The 20,664-nt window shown below is 38.7% G+C and overlaps 1 protein-coding gene across 1 annotated transcript in view; it reads left to right on the plus strand.

Annotated features, from left to right (window-relative positions):
- The window catches only part of GALNT2 (polypeptide N-acetylgalactosaminyltransferase 2), a 101,073-nt gene extending 84,433 nt beyond the window's left edge, over positions 1-16,640 (plus strand). Inside the window, exons 11-16 of the mRNA XM_052806103.1 lie at positions 2,029-2,155; positions 6,251-6,343; positions 6,549-6,632; positions 8,410-8,536; positions 12,322-12,441; positions 13,738-16,640. Coding sequence (XP_052662063.1) covers positions 2,029-2,155; positions 6,251-6,343; positions 6,549-6,632; positions 8,410-8,536; positions 12,322-12,441; positions 13,738-13,893 — 707 coding nt within the window. The 3' untranslated portion in view covers positions 13,894-16,640. The remainder of the gene's footprint in view (positions 1-2,028; positions 2,156-6,250; positions 6,344-6,548; positions 6,633-8,409; positions 8,537-12,321; positions 12,442-13,737) is intronic.
- Positions 16,641-20,664: the final 4,024 nt, after the last annotated feature.

A 20,664-nucleotide genomic window follows, 5' to 3' on the forward strand; every position in this document is an offset into this window, starting at 1 on the left:
CTTCTAAAACAAAAATACTTTTTCAATGCCTACATACATTCAACAGATGACAGTGACTTTCTGGATTAAACCTTCAGATGAATCATTTAAAAAAGAAAGAGCTTTAGGCGTACTGCACTGACCTTTTATTTTTAACCAGAATCTCACTTTACTGCATTTCAGAAGTGTGTATTTTCTAATACTTAAATAAGTCTAATACTAGATTTTGAGCATTTAGTCTGCACCTGCTTGTCTAATGCAAAAGCCTGTATCTTTGATCGAATCTCCCTGCCTTCTTTCACTAGGCTGTCCTCACTGACTGCAGCATGCCCTCACGTTGGGCAAATAACTATGAACTTTCTAGCAAAATTCCATAAGTAATGCTTCAAAGTGGTACAAGAAAACTATTACTCCTCTGCTTTCACAATTTGAGCAGTATGGGACCAAATTTGAGCTAGATATGGGAAAACCTGCTGTCTTCCATCTATGTGTAATTTATTCTGGTAGAAACAGAATTGCTTTTGTTACTAACTTGTTTAATAAAAGCAGTGACCACTTGTTTGTGATTCTCATTTTTTTTTTTCATTCTAAGCTCAAAATAAGAGGTGTAAGACTGAAGTCGGTGCTGTGAAAAATGTACGAAGAGAATGTCACGTTCAGTTGCTTTAAAAATTACTTTTGCCTATTGTCCCATGTTAATTCAACTGGAAAATCAAGACTGAGTTAATGGCAAAGACAATATTGTCATTAATATTTTTGAGGATGATCTGTCTATAGATCAGACTATGTTGACTGTCTAGGGTTCATGAATATGCCTAATTGGTCCCAATGCAACAGAATTTATCACTGAAGTAAAACAAATAGGAAATGATCCTTGTAAAAGCAAAGACCATTTGGAAGAAGGGCAGTTAACCTGCACTGTCAACAGTTGAAATCACAGCACGTCTTCTTTTTTTCTTTTCTTTTTTTTTTCCTCTGGACAGACTGTCATGATGACATGCTCTCTAACCTTTGAGGTGGTTGGTTGTTTTTTGGTTTGTTTTTTTTTTTCAAATTTAATTTTTGAAGTAATGTTATTTTTATGACTTATTTTGTGTATGTGGGAGGAAGGCTTCTGGGGGAGGGAATGGCACTTAAAGTCATAAAAGGTAGACACTGACTTTAAATTAGAGATGATGATGATTATTATTATTAATCTGTGGAAAGATACTGAATGATTATGAAGAGGCTTGGAACTAAGGGTAGCACTCAGTAACTGGTAGCAGCTGCTGGACTGAAGGGGGAATCATCAAAATTGAAACAGTGCTACTGAAAGCACCCTTCTTACTGTGCTAATTTGGAATGAATGAGGAAAAGTTCCATGTCAGCATTAGGTGACTTCTGCTGTCAAAGGTCTAAGCTGAGAAAGTGTATAAATATTTCTAGACCTTCTTGTCCTCACTAGCTGGGTCAGCTCACTACATTGGCTTAGAAGTGTACTGTCCATAACCTTCAGTTTATTGAAGTTGCATCTTTATTCAGTCTGTCTTCAAATCACGATTGACTTGATATCAACTCCTTCCACGACCAGTGTTTGGGAGTGTTTGGTTATCTGCTGTAATAAATCAGCAGCTCGAATCTACTGACTGTTTTATCATGCCTTGATTTTGTTCACTGTGTTATTCCATCTTTAGCTGAAAAATTTTATTATAAGCTAGTGATGTTAAGTGTATCTACTGTTGCTTACCCTTTAGATAAAGCCCAGTAATAGTACATATAGACCTAACTTACTCTGGCAAATTGCAGAGTGGTTTATGAATTTGGGGAATGCTGGTAACCCCAGATAAGAGAAGACACAGAGTTTTGCTTCCAAGTTAATATGATTATTTTTCCTGAGCTTGGAGAATATTAGTAAATGCTCAGATATGCTTTTGCTTATCCTAGAATTTCTCAGAAAACTATCTTATTGATCTTCTCAGCAATAATCAGTAACAGCCTTCTCTGTAAATAGTACACCACAAAATTACAGTATTTTGTGATGGTGGTCTTTCATTCATATTTTTATTTCAGAGATCTCATTCAGAGTTTGGCAATGTGGTGGGAGCCTAGAAATCATCCCTTGCAGCAGAGTGGGTCATGTATTCCGCAAACAGCATCCTTACACGTTTCCCGGTGGGAGTGGTACCGTGTTTGCAAGGTAACTGTTAAGTCATGTCTTCAGCTAAATAGCAATGTTTTGGATTTCTTCAGATGATCAGCAGGTGGCAGTAATTTCATTTTAAGGATCTTTTCTTTAGAAATATTTGCAATATTATCTAGCATGGAAAAATATTAATTAAAAGGAAATTAATGACTGAGGCAACTACACAGATTGAGAGAAGAACCTGAGAGTTGAAAAAGCGAAACTTCTAGCAGACGCAGCCTGAGAATCTGGAAAAGAAGGAAATGCTTAGCTTGGCATTCTATCAATTTTGAGAACTTTGTTTATTTGGTTTTAAAGAAGGCTTTATTTTCAGAACTGTCTCATAAATCTTCATTTCATAGAAACAGTTTCATCATTCACTAAGAGCAAGAATACACTAAGTTATGAATATGCTTTGCTTGCTTTTTCTTAATACATGATTGGTATGTGATATGCAAATGGTTATGTAGACTGATTCTGGCATTTGTGCCAGTCTGCTGGCAACTCCATTCTACATCACATTTGCCTTTCCTGTGCTATGTTTAAAAATGCTTTTTTTCTATAGACCTAGGAAACTGCAATATTAAGGGCTTAGATTAATATGCCTGTTAATTTTGCTGTTGATACAATGTACAGCGGTAGCTGAAATACTGGCTGTTTCCTCAGTTTCTCCTCTACAGAATGAGAACAGTAATTCTGATTCATGTTCATAGTGTTTTTTAAGTAATGTGGATGAAGGTATTGTAGGAGTGTGTGGTGGATGTTTTGACCAAGGCTCTGTCAGTTGTAGCTGAAGAATCACTAGGTTTTGGTTTAGAGAATTGGACTTGATGCTCAGGGGTCTGAAGAAGTACAGATCTTGGCTAAAGGTTCTGTGGGTTAAGAGCTGCAAATAAAATTGTTTATTTATCTTTGAAAGGATATGGAGCCCAAACTCTGTTTAACATGAAGCAACACAGAAAACACAGATGTATTTAAATTCATAAGAATGTTCTAAGCTGCCAATATACTTGGATTGCCAATATACTTGGATTTGTGTTTCACCTTAGGTTGAGGAACCTCCTTAGGGTGTAATTCTTTTCTTCCATGCTGGTATGCCACCAAGATGACTCTAATGAATGTAATAGTCTGCTAAAATGAAGTCACTGTCCCGTTTCTTCCAGTAGTTATAGTAAGGATTTTTCTGGTCCCCTATACTTTGAGATCTGCATCTTATGCTACAGTGGAAAATGAATAATAGTACTTAAGGGAAAACAAAAGCTAGCAATGAAATATCCTTTCTTAATAAATCACATCTCTATTCCAGTATTTATAGTGTCATCAGGAGAGTAGGACGATCTACCAATTAAACTGTATTATGTAGGCTTAGGATGCAACTGTTTTAGTTTCATGGTAGATTTTAAAATGACAATGTCATAATAAGGAGCATAGTTAATAAAAATAAATAAATATATACTTTGTGCGGTTTTCCCACTCCTTTGCAGCTTTTTCTTCTTTGGGCTGTTGCCAAGATGCTGCTTTTCTTGTGATTTAAATAGGTACTTAAATATAGTTCAACCGCAAAGTAGGAAAAAGGTGTGGCTGTATGCGTGCAAGCGTACAGCAGACATCAGAAATGCATCATATTAGCAGGGGTTGCGTTCATACTGCGATTAAAGCTTTTGGATTTTGTGGTGAAGTCAAATCATCATTGTCATTTGGTCACTCAAATGTCCTGACAATTACTATGACAGGTTTTTTTAAAGCCACATTGTGTTTTCCAGTCATTTGTGTTCAAAATGACTTTGAAAAGAGATCCCACATGTACTTGAATAGTGAGGGCAGCTGAAGCCTGCAAACTAGTGTCTTGGGTACTTAACATCCCTTTCCAGACCTACCTTTCTCTGCAAGTGGTTTATTACCTGTGTCCTTAGCTGTCCAGCTGTCTCAAATTCTGAAATGCCATTAAAATTCTTTGTTTCATTGGAATTATTTTTGAATTGACCTAGAAAAGTTGCATATCACTTAAAAGCAGGGTTGACAAGTTGCTGTATATTTGAAGGTTTCCTCCTCAGTCAGCTTTCTTGGGTGTCAAACCAATATAACATAATGCCTTAAGATCAGTTTTAGCAATGAGAGAATGAGAAACCTAAGGTAACGGGATACCCTTGTAATACAGGTATTATCAGATATGTATAGGACTTTGGTGCCAAGAAACTTGGTATGTGGAATTGGTGCTGGTCTCGCAGTCAGGACTTGTTAGCTTATGCCATTATCTGTCCCTTGACTGTATGCAATTTGTTCTGGAGTGCTCTGGGTAGGCATCCTATTTTTAGCTGACTAGTCAGTATGCACTGCCTTTTGGCAGCCAAAACAAATCGGGGGATTCTGGAGGAGAGACTGGGAGTCCTGTTTCATGAGAGGCGAGACCACATCCTGGCTGTGTGGTGTGGGCAGATACAGCTTGTGTCTGGCAGGATTTCTTAGACTACTGTGCACTGCCTTAATACACTGCTTCAGACGAGCTAATAAACCTTGCAGACCCCAGTCTGCTCCATGCAAAGCTACCTCTGATTGCTCGGTGCTAGGTTTCATTAACTGTGGCTCAGCACGAAGCAACCGAGTGCACCCTACACCGCATTCCTCAGTACCCTGCCTTCTTTGGGGTCTGTGTTAGTTTAGGCAGTTCTCAGCATCTACATGGTTTTCGTATTTCTGTCGCACTAAGCCTGAACTGTTCATCCCTGAGTATGGGGAAGCGTGATGCAGGCATGTGTTCTGGCCTTGAAAGTGTCTTTGGAGTCGTTAAACCCTGGCAAACCAAATAGTTCCTCTCCCACCGCCAAAATCTGTTTGGCCTGTGGGCAGGCAAAGCTGATTGCTGAGCAAGCAACAGGGGCAGGTGCTGAGTGACTGGCTGACACACAGGCCTGAGTGACTGCAAGGGAGGAGAAACTGAAACAGCTCTTTAATTTGTATTGAATGGGATTTTGCTTACAAAAAATCTAAAAAGAATCTTCGCAAGGAAAAATCAGTCCTCAAACAAAAAAAAATGATTGAGGTGTGTCTTGTGACTTTTTTTTTCTTCCCCGTGTCCTTCCTGCTCAGCGACCTGCAAGAACAGCTTGCTTTATCCTGACTATTTTTTGTCTTTTGAATTGGAAAATCATATTAAAGAAGTTATTGGCTGACTGAGTTTACTCAAGTTGCTTTAGATGAACTTACTGCCAAATGTAAAATAAGCTTCAGAGCATGGCAGTTGCAAGTGAAATAAGGCTTAATTTTCTAAGCATAAAATCATGAACAATAGAAGTAAATGATTTTTACATGGAAGCCAGGGGACAGAAAAAGGCATTACCATCTTGCAGTCCAAAAGGAGATTTAAAGACACCAGTTACATAAATACAGGAATTTTAGTTAGAGATGTGTTTGATTAGAAGTAAAGAATTTGGGTTAGTGTTTTTTACATTTACTGCAATAGTTAATCTCTCTTGAATTTTAAAGCATGAAAAATATTTTCTAATTACTGGATCTCCTCTGTTACCTCAGCTACAACAGACTTGCTTGGTTCATAGCCTTAAATGTCATGGAAGCTTATGTCTTTTTGGAACTTTGAGTGCTCTGCTGGTAGAAATAGGATGAAGACTGAAAATGTCTTGCCTATGTTAGCATATCTGTTTTCAGAAAGGTAAAAGACATTATTAAATATTGGCAATTGTTGAGATTTTTATGTTTCCAAATAGCTTGTTTATCGAGGTGAACACTCACTGAATTTGGCTTCTGTCAAGTTACTCTTATACAAACTAAAAATCAAAACCAAACAACAACCTAACAACTTCCGTGAAGTTTGCAGAAAGAACTCCAAGATGTGTATTAAATTCTGGATGAAAACCTGAAGCAGTGATGAGTGTGGAAAAGACATAAATTTCATTCTAAATGCATTGATTTCAGTTACGTTACTCTCTAATGGTTTTCTATTACTTGGGTCTTTAACACAGAATCTTCTGCCTGGCTTGGAGGGAGCTGACTATGTAGTACTAAAAAGGATTAAAATCAACCCAAGGATAAATGACCTGGTTTAATTGCAGCTAGAGAAAATATAACCTATGTGTTTCATATGATTGTCCCTAGAAATACACGCAGGGCAGCAGAAGTCTGGATGGACGAGTATAAAAATTTCTATTATGCAGCAGTGCCTTCAGCCAGGAATGTACCTTATGGCAAGTAAGTCACAAGTGCTTTTTTGCCCTATTCATTTATTCTTCATGAGACAGCACCTTCTGAGGTGAAAGCAGTGCTAGCTCTCATGTGTTATCTCTTTAAGATATAGTTCTACAGTTCTACTGTTCTTGAGTTTCCTGTGTATTCCTTAACATATATGAAGACAGCAGCCTGACTTTGAAAACTGTTCCTTTTTCCCCCCCTCTAGTATTCAAAGCCGAATGGAACTCAGAAAGAGACTTAGCTGCAAACCCTTCAAGTGGTATCTTGAAAATGTTTATCCTGAGTTACGGTGAGTTTTGGCTGAATCAGAGGTAGTATAGAGGTCTCTTCCCCATGCCCCCCCTCCCCAGAAATCATCAGTTTCTCTTTCTCCTTCCTTGAATGTAAAGGATGTGTTTTAATTTTTGTGAAAGCAATGCCTAGTGTGGGCTTATTTGCTTTTTTTAATTAGTTCTGTTCCTGAAGAGCCATTTTTCCCTGCTAAGCTGCTTTTTCTACTTACCACAACTACAGCTACAGATGCGGGTATTTTAGAGAACAGTGTCCAAAGGACTCAACTTATCTGAGCCTGAAGCTAGTCTCCTACACAGGCTGTTTGCTCAGAAATACACTGTTCTGCATCCTGTTGTCATCCCTTTAAAGCTTTTGCCTTTGCCTAAGCACATGCCTAGTAGAGTGAGGAGACTGAATCTCAGCACAGTACAAGGAATGGGAGTCAGCAGACAAGAGGGCCTTCTATGTTTGGCAGACAAGGGTAGATGCCTAAGACTCTAAGAAGCTGAGTCTTCTGCTCTTTCTGTCTTTTGTTCTCTGACACTGCATTATCATTAACTTTTGGGGGAGGAGATGAGAAGAGGGAAATGAGGGGTAACCTTGCTAACAGCTTCTGTAACATGAAGGCATCCTAACTAACGAAAAATCCTTGAAGAGAAACACTTTTTGAAAGGATAAAAAGGTTTTTGTTCGATAACCTGTTAATAAGTATGTCTGTCAGATCGGAGTCTATGAACTAGTTTGTCTGCTGTCAACCTAATATTGGTAGTGTAACGGTAAGATACTGCGTGGCTTATAGGAATACTTGGGTTTTTTCCTGGGGGCGCTTCGTGTCAGTAGAGTGAGGTAACTACTAGTGGCATACAGGCTTGGAATGCAAAAGCACCAGCCATTACAGCCCTAGTGAAACATGTACAGAACCACATGTGCTAAAGAGTCTCATAAACCAGGATGACGCTGAGGAAGTAAGTTATTCTTTATTTTCTCTTGTAAGTGCCAGAGGATATTTATTTTTGTTTAATTTGTCAGAAGAAAAACCATCATGCAAGCTCTCCTGGAAAATGTGCTACCATAAGCTTTACTTAAGTGTAATGTCATCTTGCTCTGTGTTGTCTCTCGTGCTCATTCTGCTGGGTTGAATTATTATACTCATATTACAGTCTGAAGTTTTAAAAGGAGCTAATGTGCCCTTACTTTACTGTTTGACATGAACTCATGGACTCTACCCCACAACTGTACTTTGGTGAATGGGTTTGTGGGGGTATTTCCATACTGTAGGAGTGCAGTTTATGTGCGACCATTAGAAAATGGGTATCAGCAAAACATTGATTTTTTTTTTTTTTTTTTTTTAAATTCCTAACCCCTTTTCTAACACTTCAGTAAAAACAGTCTGGGAAAAATGTAGAATGTCATATTTCTGCCACAAGCTAGCTTGGCTGAAAAAACAAGAGGGCTTGATGACCTTAACTGATAGCATTAAGCTTGAGTGATCTTAAATGATGATGTTAAGTCATCTTTAATTTGCTTTTTGTGCTGAGTTTGTATGTTCATCCTCATTCTCTGGTACAAGTCTTTTTGTATTCTGTCCTAAGCTTGCAAGTTTATTCATGTTTGATCAGTTCATGATCAGATAATTGCCTTCCCCCCTCAGAAAATGATTGAGATTTCCAGCTAGTAGTCATTACTCGTCTTTAACCTGTCATCTTAAAAATACTCTGAGTAAAGACAAGAAATTAAAAAAAAAAAAAAATTAAAGAAACTGAATTAAGCAGCTATTTCTGGTTTTGTTTTAGGGTACCTGATCATCAAGATATAGCTTTTGGGGCTTTGCAGCAGGGTACCAATTGCCTTGACACTTTGGGCCATTTTGCAGACGGTGTTGTTGGAGTTTATGAATGTCATAATGCTGGGGGAAACCAGGTCTGTATGCCATTAATTTTTTTTCCACAGTATGTGATCTTTTAAAAAAAAAAAAAAAAAAAAAAAAAGAAAGAAAAAAAGTGAAACTTTTTAACTCAAGCAGGTACTGTGTACTGGTGATAGGAAGGTGAACCCAAATCAGCAGATCAGTTGTTATAACAGATTGGCTAAATAACTTCTCTCTCAAATATAATTTGCATTTTCAGGATTAGAATCTGAGCCCAAAGATTCATTCAGTGTGCATCAAATTATCCCCTTCCTTTGTCTCTATTAATATTTGCTTTTACACTGGAGGCCAGTAACTTCCTTCCCAGGGGTTTTATACTTGTATAGAAAGCTTTTTTCAATGAATTGGTGTGTTTCATTTTTTAGGGGGGATTTTTACTTGACAAAAGATTTGGGCTGTATTAAGCATAAGGCCTACTAAGGTCAGCAAAACAGAAGAATGCTTTACTGTGATGCCCTATTAGTCATTTCCAATTCGTGCTAGCGGGGTATTAAAAAAAACTGTCTTAAATCTGCATTTGGCTTTTCTAGAAAACAGAGGTGCCTAAATGTCATATTCTGTTCACTCACAGTAAAGGGAGTGTTTCAACAAATCCTTTTAATCCTACTCTTAAACTAATTGCAAATGTGTCAAATCTGTAAATGAGAGCATTAATTATTTCACAGAATCTATTTATGCAGTTGTGACTTAGTTGTCGTTCACAAAATATATGCATAAGTGCTCACTGTTTTGTGTGCTGCTTTATCACTAAATTCTTTTCAGAATCAACCTGACTAGAAATCCAATGTAAGATTAATACTTCAAGTACATCTGTTAAAATAGAAGGCTGACCAATTGCAAATCTACTGTTGAATGAGTATCAGAATTTTGCTCGCTCTGATTTAAATTAGAAGGGGAAAACCCTAAAATTGGATGAAGCCCAAGATAAAGAAGTTATTTCCTGGAAGATGTATAGCATTGATTTGAATGCATTGCCATCATACATCTGAGATATGCCTCTTTTCCCTATCATTAAAGAGAATGTATCTGGGGAGGCTTTTTCTATTACCTTTATGAAAGTACACTCATCTTTTCAGAACACCACAGTGTTTTTTAGGAGGAAGGGTGGATGTGTCAGAATTGCCTTGGTGCAGAAATATTGGAAGTTTCTGGTCATGTTGTGTATTCTCTATAGATAAACAAAATTATCTTCTTCTTTTAAACTCCCTTCCCCTGAGTCTGACCCTCTTTTCTGTGTAGCTGCGTCTGTGAAGCTGGCCTTGACAAACCAATATACACTTGCTATGAACAGGTCCCTGTGAGAGGACATTCAGACAGATTAAGAGGCAGAACAGGTCAAAACCAGGTTTTAAGTCCAAGCAGAATTCGTATTGGATTGGAGGGAATGAACAGCATGGGAGAAGAGGGATAGGGAATAAACCAGAGTCTTTAGATCTGTACTATGTTTTTTGCACCTATTCTTATCAAGAGGGTTTGCGGGGGGTTGGGATTAAGACTACTCAGATACTGTAGGTTGTGGAGACCTTCTCCTATAATTTGAAGAGTGTACTCTGGCTTGTATTCAACACAAAATGCAAAATTTAAGTCAAAATGGGATTTCTGCATGCCTCTGCCCCCCGCCCAGGTTGGTAGAATTCAGTGATTCAAAAAGTAGATGTGTACCTCTAAAGGGCTGAAGAAATTGTGGTGTATTTGACAATTGTGTACAAATATGTAGGGTTATGATAAGGAGCTAAAGGTAAAACAAAATGCATCTAGGTGCAAGGGGAAGATTTCAGGTTAGTGGCGTTCTACTAACTTTATATTTGATTTGACACAGGTTTTTTCAGATGTCCTGATTTTCAAATTGTTACATAGAGCTGTCCGATTTCCAGCCTGTGCCCTGAGCACATACACTGCTTGCAATTTTTCTTCTCTTCTGGTGTAGCGGAACTTGCTTAATCTTATCTCCATTATAGCTAGTCATAGTTCCTGATCACTGGAGAAAAGTAGTTATACACTGTTTCGTACCATGAAGGGCCATCACGTAGATGTCTCCAACAGCAGAGCTTGGAGCTTTTGTGAAGCAGTACCTTTGGCTTTTAAATGTATTAATTTCTTGCAGGATTTCTGTTGTGTCTGGGGCTCTTACAGCCTTTTGATGGAAGGGTGAAGATGCATAAAGCAGTATTTTCAAGGCTTTAACTTTCTCTGACTGCAGGGTCCTCAAACACAAGTTTTACCACTTCCCTGATAGTATTTTCAGCTGTCACTATTCAGTATAAATCTTACAAGGGGGCCATCTGTTTTGGGGGCATTTGTGATTCCTGCTAAGCTCTGAAAATAACTTGCTTAATTCCTTAAGTTGCTAAAAGTGGCTATTAATGATTCTTGTTGACATCTTATGAACTGGACAGAACTGAGAGGCAAGTAATTTTGCTGTCATCCGAGATTAACATTTTAAGAGTGAAAGGAAAAGTGTTCACCTTAAGAGATTGGGATGCAAATAAAGGGATACACAGTTTTCCTGTCTTTGCTTTGTTTTGCATAGTTGTCATTATTCTAGTACTTGCATAATATGGTACCCATCTAATGGCTCGCTACCTGTACAATGGTGATTACTTGTAATCATGTGGGTTAGAAGTTCAGATTGTTTCCTGAGCATCTGTTCTCAAAGGAATTTAATCATTGTTAAATCTGCTGAGTTTAAAAGTGATTATGCAAGCCAAAAATTCAGTTATGGTATCAGAAAATAAGTTAAAAAAAAGGGGGGATGGGATTAGTCATTTAATTGCTTTCTGAAACACTGATTGCTTGCAAAATAACAGGCTTCGCCCTGTATATTTAGGGGTTTGTATTATACAACTCTGAATCCTCTTTAGTTGCTGGAGAAAAGGTAATCGTGCCATTTTAAGTAGCGACAAGCATGATTTGGATAATTAGCGTGGCTTTAGTCAATAGATCAGCTTCTTTCCTCAAAGGGTAATTAAACAAATGAAGACCAATCTGGATCCTGGAGACCAAACTCTGGGGAGAAAGGCGTAGAGAGAGTCTGAACATCAGCGCAAGATCAGACCCTGCGCAGAAGGATGCTGAGATCAAACAAGCTGGGCAACAGTATATACAGAACAGCTTTTCTTTGCTCTCTAAGAGTTGCATCTTTAAATGCATTTGTTGCATTTAATTCTGTTGTACATCTGCCTTGGATAGGAAGTAATGTTTTCCCTCTACCCTTGAGTTTGGCCCTCTTCTGTATTGCTTTCTGGTGGTCTCTATCATATTAGGAACTACCGTTTCCTCACTGTGGTACATATGCTTTGTTTAGTGTGTGGGTAGGGTGGCCAGTGACGTTGCAGACCAAGCTTTTAGGGTTTATATATATCATTATACATATTTTTTACATATATAAATCTCTCCTACAAAGAAGATACGGGGGGGTGTATTACATACACATACAGAGAGAGGGGTAGATAAAAATATAGCTGGACAAATATTTGGACAAATAATTGGAACCTGAGGACCTGTGTGACTGCCTGCTGTACTTGTGTGAAGCCAGCAGAGGGAGCAAAGAGACAGCCCAGCCCTGAGCTGACCTGGGGATACTGAAGCAATTGGAATTACTGTATTTGAAAAGGACCTTTTTTCCTCTCCTGCTCTGTGGGAAGCAATGAACTGTTTTAATGTGCATATATAGCTGTTTACAGGATTTGAACCTGTGCTATATATGCAGAGATAGCATGTGCTCATTATGCATATGTTAATATATACAATTTTGTACACTTTTTTTTCCTTCCTTTAGGAATGGGCCTTAACAAAGGACAAGTCGGTGAAACATATGGATTTGTGCCTTACTGTTGTGGACAGAGCACCTGGTTCACTAATAAAACTTCAGGGCTGTAGGGAAAATGACAGCAGACAGGTTAGTATGTCGTGAATGCACTCTGCAAACAGTGGGGAAAACAAGGTCTGTGAAAGAGAATGCAAGAACATGCACTGGTAATCATATCTTCTATCCATTCTGCTCTTCAGTCTGTCTCGCTGTTGTGTGTGTGTAAAGTTAGCATGCATGACGTCTGGGAAGAGCAGCAGGAATAAGCTTGTGTACTGAGCTTTTCTTTTCATAGGCCAGTGACAATCTTTTATGAACATCTAGAGGTTTTACCCCAACAGTGGCCTTATGTAAAGGTTTCACCCAGCAGCATTGATGTGTAACAGTCTTCAACTGCCACATCTGTTTTCTGAAATAGAATATGTATTCCACAACGTATTTTTGAAAGGTCTTGTGCAGTGAAGTTTGAAAATTATGTAGTCTGTGTCTCAGAAGAGCGTGGTTTGGTTTTCCTTTCTTCTTTTCAGCCGTGACCTGTTTATGACAGCACTAGACTCCTTCAATTCATTTTTATTAATGCAGCTTTGTAACTTCATCTATTTCCCACGCCTGAGGAAAATCACATTTGCAGAGTCATACCATCTTTTTGATCTTCAGCTCTTTCTGCGAAGTCATCAGTTCTGATTGTCTGCCAGCTTTCTTCCTTCTGTATCTCAATTTTTGCAGAGAGATAACTGAAATGCTCTTCCTTGATGAAGGAAGAATATTTTTGCCACTTTTCAGAAAAGAAAACTAAGGAAGCAAGATTTTCTTGATAAGTTTTAAAGGCACAATATGTTAGAAATACAACAGAAAAACTTTTTTTTTTTACATCCTGTATTTGGGATTTACTCTATCCTTTGCATCACCTTGGGCAAAGAGCTTCTAACAGCACAGATTGGTTGTCTTCTGTACAATTGAAAGGTGTCTGACAGATTTCTGGATTTCTGTAAAGTTGTCTTTAGTGATTGTGCTTCTTCTCTATGTTCAGAATTGTAGTGTTATGTGGATGGGGTTTGTGATTTTTAAGTTTTTTCTTCAGACCAAAAGCTTCGTACAGGTAACATGGTGTGACAGTGTATTTGAGAAGGGCTGAAGTAGAGGAAAATGATCTGGTGTGTTCTGTATCTATTGCAGTGTGTTAGCTGAATGAATTGTTGTTTTGGCAAGGCTTGCCATAACTTATATACTCTTATTCAAGGATCATCTAAACTGCGTACTCTTACTGCAGTTTTCACAGCTTTCCCAAGCGCAAGCCAGGGAAGCTTATGAAGACTTCAAAGGACAGAATGTAGAACTTATCCTTTTCCTGCTTTTCCAGCTCAATAACTGTATTTTCTCTTTCAGAAATGGGAACAAATTGAAAGCAATTCTAAACTGAGGCACGTTGGCAGCAACCTCTGTCTAGACAGCCGAAATGCCAAAAATGGTGGTCTCACTGTTGAGATCTGCAGTCCTTCTTTGTCACAACAGTGGAAATTCACACTTAACCTGCAGCAGTAGAAGGACTTACAAGCAAAATGCTGGTTTGATTCATAGACGTTGGGCAAAGTTTTGATTGAATTACTGATGTATTTCTTAAAACTTTCCACGGAACTTATATACCTCAGTATTCCACCTTTATCTGAAAGTAGGAGAGTGCTGAAGCAGACACCAGGGATCCAGGGGACTTGGAGCACTGCAAAGATGTCACTGAACATGACTGCAGCACGATTGCTTCTTGGTGCGAAGACTTCAATGGTTCCTTTCTGTCTTCAGTTATGTACTTGCACAGCAGATAATTAACTCTAGGAACAACTGATGTATGATAAAAAAAGGATCTGAAGAAACACCTGTGGGGAAACAGGGTGTGGGAGGGAGGGTGGGAAAAATTACTAGGAGAAGGTAATTTGAAAACTCCATTTGCATAGAAATCATGGTTTGTCGTTTCCAGAAACAGAAGTGTCATTTTGAAGGTTTTTTTCTCCTGTGTGTACTTGGTAATTTGAATATGAACTTTTCTATGATGGACTCTAAATATAAATATATAAAAGTATATATATTGTCAGCTCCCAATGATTTATATCAGTTTTCATCATCCTATAATTATCAACGACGTGATTGACATATGTATAACGAGAAATTGGATTGGAACGCTAGGAGAGTGAAACTTTATGAAGGTGCGGATTTTGTGCTGCTGAGTATAATGTCCGTGCTAACACTGGATGCTTTTGCTTTGCAAACTGGATCTACTTCTTAACACTTCACCCTCACTGGAGATCATGAAACTCAGGAGGAGAAAGAAAATAGCAGAATAAGCCAATGCATCTGCACAGATGATTGCTTGGATTGTTTATTCCAACTTGGAAATTCATTACGTGTGCTCTGGATAACGTTAAACTTGTACTTGATATTTGTGTTGATAATTTCTGTAGTACTTTGTCTTTAAAATACTTCTTCCTATGTTACAAAATTACATAAACAGTGCAGATCTTTCATGCAGCCAGGTGGGTTCAGCAGAGTTTTATTCTGGGCCCTAATGAGAAAAATTTCTTTGTCTCAAACTCCCCTTTTGAGTTGTAGAAATAAGATAGAATAGTAACGTCACTGTCAACAGCACAAGATCTGAATTTTAATTTGCAAGGATGAGCAGCTATGTAATATCTCTGAATTGCACTTGCTTAATTTATAGACCTACTACTGGGGAATTTTCTTCCATTTTGTTTTTTTAAATGGAGCTTTTGAATGGATTCAGGCTTGGCTCTGGGAATCAGCCTGGATACCAGCAGATCCTATGTGTTTTTAGCCATAGAACCTGTGCATTTTGCAGCTTCAGTCCAGCTGATGTCATTTTTATATTAAAATATTACTGTCAAAGTTAACCCCAACTTTGACCTGTCCTTTCTTATGTTTGCATAGACTATATACTTTTTTTATTAAAAGCAAATGCTTCAATGAGCTTTTAAAATGAAAAGGAAAGGTAAATAAGTACTAATAAGCAAGACAGCATTGACAAAAATTAGTGCAGACATGCAGTGCCAGGAAGTGGTTTTAGTAAGATGATGGATCTCGGAAAAATGTAAGGGTTGATCCTGAGGAGATGAAAAACATCTGGCGTACTGTAGTATGCTGGTACAGTTCCCTTCTTTCTTTGTTCCTGGAAGTAAAGTGGTTCCCGATTTTTCAGTTTCCTCTGGCTGCATCTATACATTAGGTGTAGAGGTGGTATTCTTCCGGGCAAAATGGCTTTAACTGTGCCAGTCAGTGTGCCCATAAAATACCTTGTGTCTGAAGTTAGGACTTGCAAGTACCTGCATACCTTTCGGATGGGGGCATGAAATCCCGTTTCTCCCATCCATCATCTGACTTCTTTTCTGAATAATTAATTTCCCCCCTCCCCCCCTTCTTCACAATCCACTTTCTCCAAAACTTGCCTGTTTTAGAGGCCATACAGTGGATAAACTCTTTTTCAGCTTTTAGTCTCTCCCTATGTGTAGCCTTTTAACCTAGCTGAGAACTTGAAGAATGTGATTCATAAACATAGCAGTAGATTTCTTCATATTCTGGAAAAATAAATGCTGAAATACAGGCTCAGCAGCAAGTCAGTTTTTTGAGGTTTTGAAAAACAGAATTCAAAAGTAAAAAAACCCAATGACTGAGCTTCTACCATGGAGGTATTTCCATTTGCAACTTTGATCATAGTAAGGGTAGTACTAACTGAAATCAGCAGTTGCAACTCTGAATATTGACCTGCTGCTTATCTCTGAATCAGAATTCCTAGTAAAAAAAAAAAAATCCATATTCCACCTCTTAAGTCTTTAATGTCAACTGCTATCATAGAAAGTAGGAATATTGTCAGTAATTCCCCATGGATGCTGTGCATAGGGGTTTTAATCTAGGAGCTGTATGTCTCTTTTCTTTGGGAGAACAAAGTGGTATCCTTTTGTTATGTTTACATGACAGCGTGCCAAAGTTACTTACTGTGATTTTAGGGGTTTTTAATGTTGATGAAATTCGCCCATTTGAAAGATTAATTAAGAGCCCTTGAAGCAAATTGTGGTGGAGTCTCCTGAGAACTTTTCTTACCGTCTTCAGAGCAAGAATGGTGATATTGTTTGTTTTGCAGATTTTCAAAACATAGTTTGGAAACTGTTTTTTCAGTTGGTTTGAAAAGTCTGCTGTACAGAGCTTGTACTTTGTTCATTTTATAGATGGAAACCATCCTTGAAAAATTGTTTAACTTAAATAAAGAAGAATGCTTTATAGATAAATGCGTGGTGGTTAATATAACTGAGTAAAACCAAGAAGTCTGCCTGGAGCTTGTAGACTGAAGTAGTTTTCAAATGCTGCAGTTCACTTGGCTGTTTCATAAAGTTCCTCTTCTAAAAGTGTGTATATATGGGTGTATATTTGCATTCATAAAAAGAGAATTTGTTTGTATTTAAATTAATATAACTTTGAGGAAATTGTCATATTTTAGAAGCTGCTTTACATTGAGGAGTGAGTTAACACTGACTGTAGTCACCTGAAAATATGCTGTTAAGGCACTCCCCCCTCCTGCCCTGTTCGGTCTAATCTTCTCAAGACTTCCACTGTCCCTCTCTTTGCTGCCCAAAACCACTATGCCAGGCAGGACAGAGCCTCCTGCAGCCGGCAGGATGATTGCAGCAGCAGCAGCAGCTCTCGTAGCTGACTGGGGTGCCTGCCCTCATCTGCTCGCGTTGTCTTTCTGCTCTGTTGTGCAGGGTTGTAATTCAGATGTCTGGGGTGCGCTTGCAGCTAGACCTTAAATATGCCCTATTTAAAAAAAAAAAAAAAAAAAAAAGACTTTTTTTTTTTTTGAGAGGTATTTTTGAGGGCAAATACTTCACAGGTCTAATTTAGAAAGTTTGCAAACGAGCTTGCACTGGCAGAGTTGGGGAGGGACCAAATCCTCCATGGTAGGTGACAGAGAGCTGTGCAAGGGTGAGATTCTCCTGCTGCTGTAAGAGTAAGTGGGGCTGCAGCTGGGGCACGGTGCTCCGTGATGGCATCGCCTTGGTGGAGGTGGGCTGTGAGCCAAATGGGTAGGGGATGGTATGATGCTCTTCGGGAGGGTAAATGGGAAGCAGGAGAATGAATGAAGTAAAAAAAAAAAAAAAAAAAAAAAAAAAAAAAATCTCATCTGTGATGTTTTGTCTGGCTTCCGAGATGCCTCAAGTCAGTTCTTGGGACACATCCTTCTTTTCCACCCTGTGGCATACAGGACTAGGATCCTTGCTCCTGGTCTAAAAAACGTAGCTTTACAGTTAGCCCCAAGGACATGATCAGCTAGCATAACCTGCAGAAGCATTTACAAGAAAGATTTAAACAATTCTACTCTTTTAGTTGTACTGACAGGAAGATTTTTACCTATCACGCTGTAGGAAAGGAGAGTTCTTGGGGGTGAACTTACTCTCCCTGTGTGCTAGAAGTCAGTGACTAGTTGTCACCTTTCAAAAGTCTAAATTAAATCAAGCAAATAGATCTTTAATACTTACGGTTGGCAAAAATAAGAAGGCCCTGTCAATCTGCAGTAAACAAAAGAAAACAACCTTGTATTTGCAGATTCTATCTGAGAACTCAAATGAGGATTCTCCATCTTAAATGCCCTTTGACACCTGTGAGCTGACAGGTAATACTAAAAGATGATTACAACAGGCTTCTGGCAGTAGAAGCTTTTAATCTAATCCAATGTTAAATGTGGAAGTCTCTCTTACATTTCTGCCTAGAGTCTTACACATTTTCTGTGCGTATGGTTCTCAAACTTCTAAGTATCAGGACTGAATGAACCTTCCAGCAAATTTTGCATTACTTCTGACCAGAAGTGCATTGTTTCCTTTGCCTTATACCCAAGCATATATATGAAAACAGTTTCCTATTCAGTGTAATTCATTTTCTGGAATTTCAGGTCATGCTTTTTAGCCAGTTCCTATGCATGGGTTTACTCTGCTTGTGGGTCACTGTGCATAAAACCAGATATGTTCATACCCTTTCATAAGGGAATGTTGAACCTTTCCTCGTTGTGGATTAACAAAAGTATAGTTTAAATCCTGAATTTTCAAGAAGATGTCTGTGTGCGTTTGGAAAGGAAGCTGAATATTGGCAGAGATTAAAGGGCTGTAACCTGCTTGAGGTAAGGTCTGTTGTCTTGCTTAAAGTGGGTCCTATAAAGCATTGTCCAGTTCCTGTCTGGGGTGTTACTGCCATAACCTTAGTTATTTTTAAATGTTATATTTTTGTATACAAATGCCAACACCTAATTTGGCTTACTTAGATGTATATTAAATGTAGATACTCTATAAAATTTATGCAGTCCTGAGTTGCATGTGTGCATCACCTGTGTCCTCATTCAGCCTGAAATACAGTGAATAATTTCATAGCAATAACTTGTTACAGAACACTCTAGCAAGAGGCTTGTTCCTGTACAGAATGATTTCAAATGAATAGAAACCACTGAAAAAAATAGTCTGGGATAATAAGCCATGATTACAGAATGAGCACAAATGTCAGGGTTGCATCTTTTGTTAGACTGCACATTTTATTTACAGATTAACTTCCAGTAGCTATTTTAAGATCTGCTAGTAATCAAGCTTAAAAATTGGGAATAAAGTCAGTCCACAGATGTTCTCTCTGTACAGCCCTCCAAGAAGCTGTCTGAATGGGTGCAAAATACCCTTTTGATTTGATTTCTTGCAGCACAGCAGCATGTTGTTGCTCTGTATGCAGGAAGAGGGACCTGTTTGATTTCAAGTCCCTATTTCTACCCAGCAGATGTTTTTAATCCAAGGATTTTGGGGGGGTTTTTTGTGGGTTTTTTTTGGTTTTGTGGGGTTTTTTTTTTAATTAAAAAGGTTCTGGAAGTAGCAAATAGCTGTGTTTTCTGCCATATCTGTATTAATTAAACCTCAGCTTTGGTAATCTGGGCATTATGGTAAAAAGGAGGCTAGAAAATGACTACCAAGAGTCTGTTCCCTGGTTGCGTGGTGAGCACCACTTCTGCAGAACGCTTTTCTCTTAATTTTTGTGCTACCCTTCTTCCTGTCCAGCAAGTTGTTTCTGAAGTGGACATGAGGTGGATTCCTACGTGGCAGCTCCATCCTCAGCTGAGCCAGCTTATTTGTTGCTGCTGAGGGGGAGAGGGATGCTGATCCTGCCTCTGCTCCCTTGTGCTAGCCTTGGTGCCCCTTCCACGAGACAATTAAGTGAATAAAGCAGCAGGACAAGATAACTTTATTTTTTTTCTCTCTATCTTGGAGAGTTGAGTTGGCCTTTTGAAGGGTCTAGAGAGCTGGAGTTGGCACAAAGTGGCAGGGTTTCATAACCAGAAGCAGGCAAGTGAGGAAGATGTTGAATTTTTCCCCCTCCCCAGCACCAGTAAAACATAAAAGCAGCTTGTCTGTCCTGTGGAGCAGTGGGACCTGGCATCTGCTCAAGGTATTGCTCCTCCCTGCTCTTCACGGTGAGACTTTGGATACAGTTTTGTCACTGTCCTATGCTGATCTGTGAACTAGCAGCAGTTAAAAGGAGCATTAGGAATGCCTTGTGGCGAGCCAGCGTGCAGTGTAAGGAAGGTTGGCAAAAAAACCCAACCCCATGGAAAGAGTGTTGTTACTTTCAGTAGGTGAAAGCCATTCGAGCTTGGCTTAACTAGACTGTAAAATCAAACCTCTTGTTTTCATGAGAGTGCCTGAGCTGAGGGATGGTCTATTTTGCTTTCCAGCTGAGATGCCTTTAATAATAATAATTATTATTATTACTTATACCAAAACAGCCTTATTGCTGATATCTGAGTCTTAGGCCAGCAATTTTTGTGTAGTGGCAAGAGAGGAGGAAGAGGGAGTGAGAGAGAGAAAAATTTTTTTAAGTTGCATCAAGGTGTTGGTTTCAACATCAAGCTAATATTTGATAGGGACTTTCCTACTTGGAAACTTTGGTTTAGATGATCTTGAGAGAGAAAAGGCTCCATCTTGCGCACAGTTTGTGTTTTGTGTGGCATGGTGCAAACCATACTGGTGTTAGGCTCTCTGCCAGCTGGTTTCAGAATTGTATGAAGGTGTTGCTTTTACTTTTCCTGTTGTACAAGTTATTCGAGAGAGGGTGGCGTCTTTAGGTCACTGGTGAGGGTCAGGGCTTCTGTCAGAGGAGCTACAAAAGATGACACACTTACTGGTATCCTGAGGTCTAGGTAGAAAAGATGAAAAAAAGTGAAGCGGACATGGATTAGCCGGCATGGTGGTGTTGGGTTGGCGGTTGAACTCTATGATCTTAAAGGTC

This window comes from Harpia harpyja, chromosome 13 (assembly GCF_026419915.1).
Source record: "Harpia harpyja isolate bHarHar1 chromosome 13, bHarHar1 primary haplotype, whole genome shotgun sequence".
In the NCBI taxonomy this organism is placed as follows: domain Eukaryota; kingdom Metazoa; phylum Chordata; class Aves; order Accipitriformes; family Accipitridae; genus Harpia; species Harpia harpyja.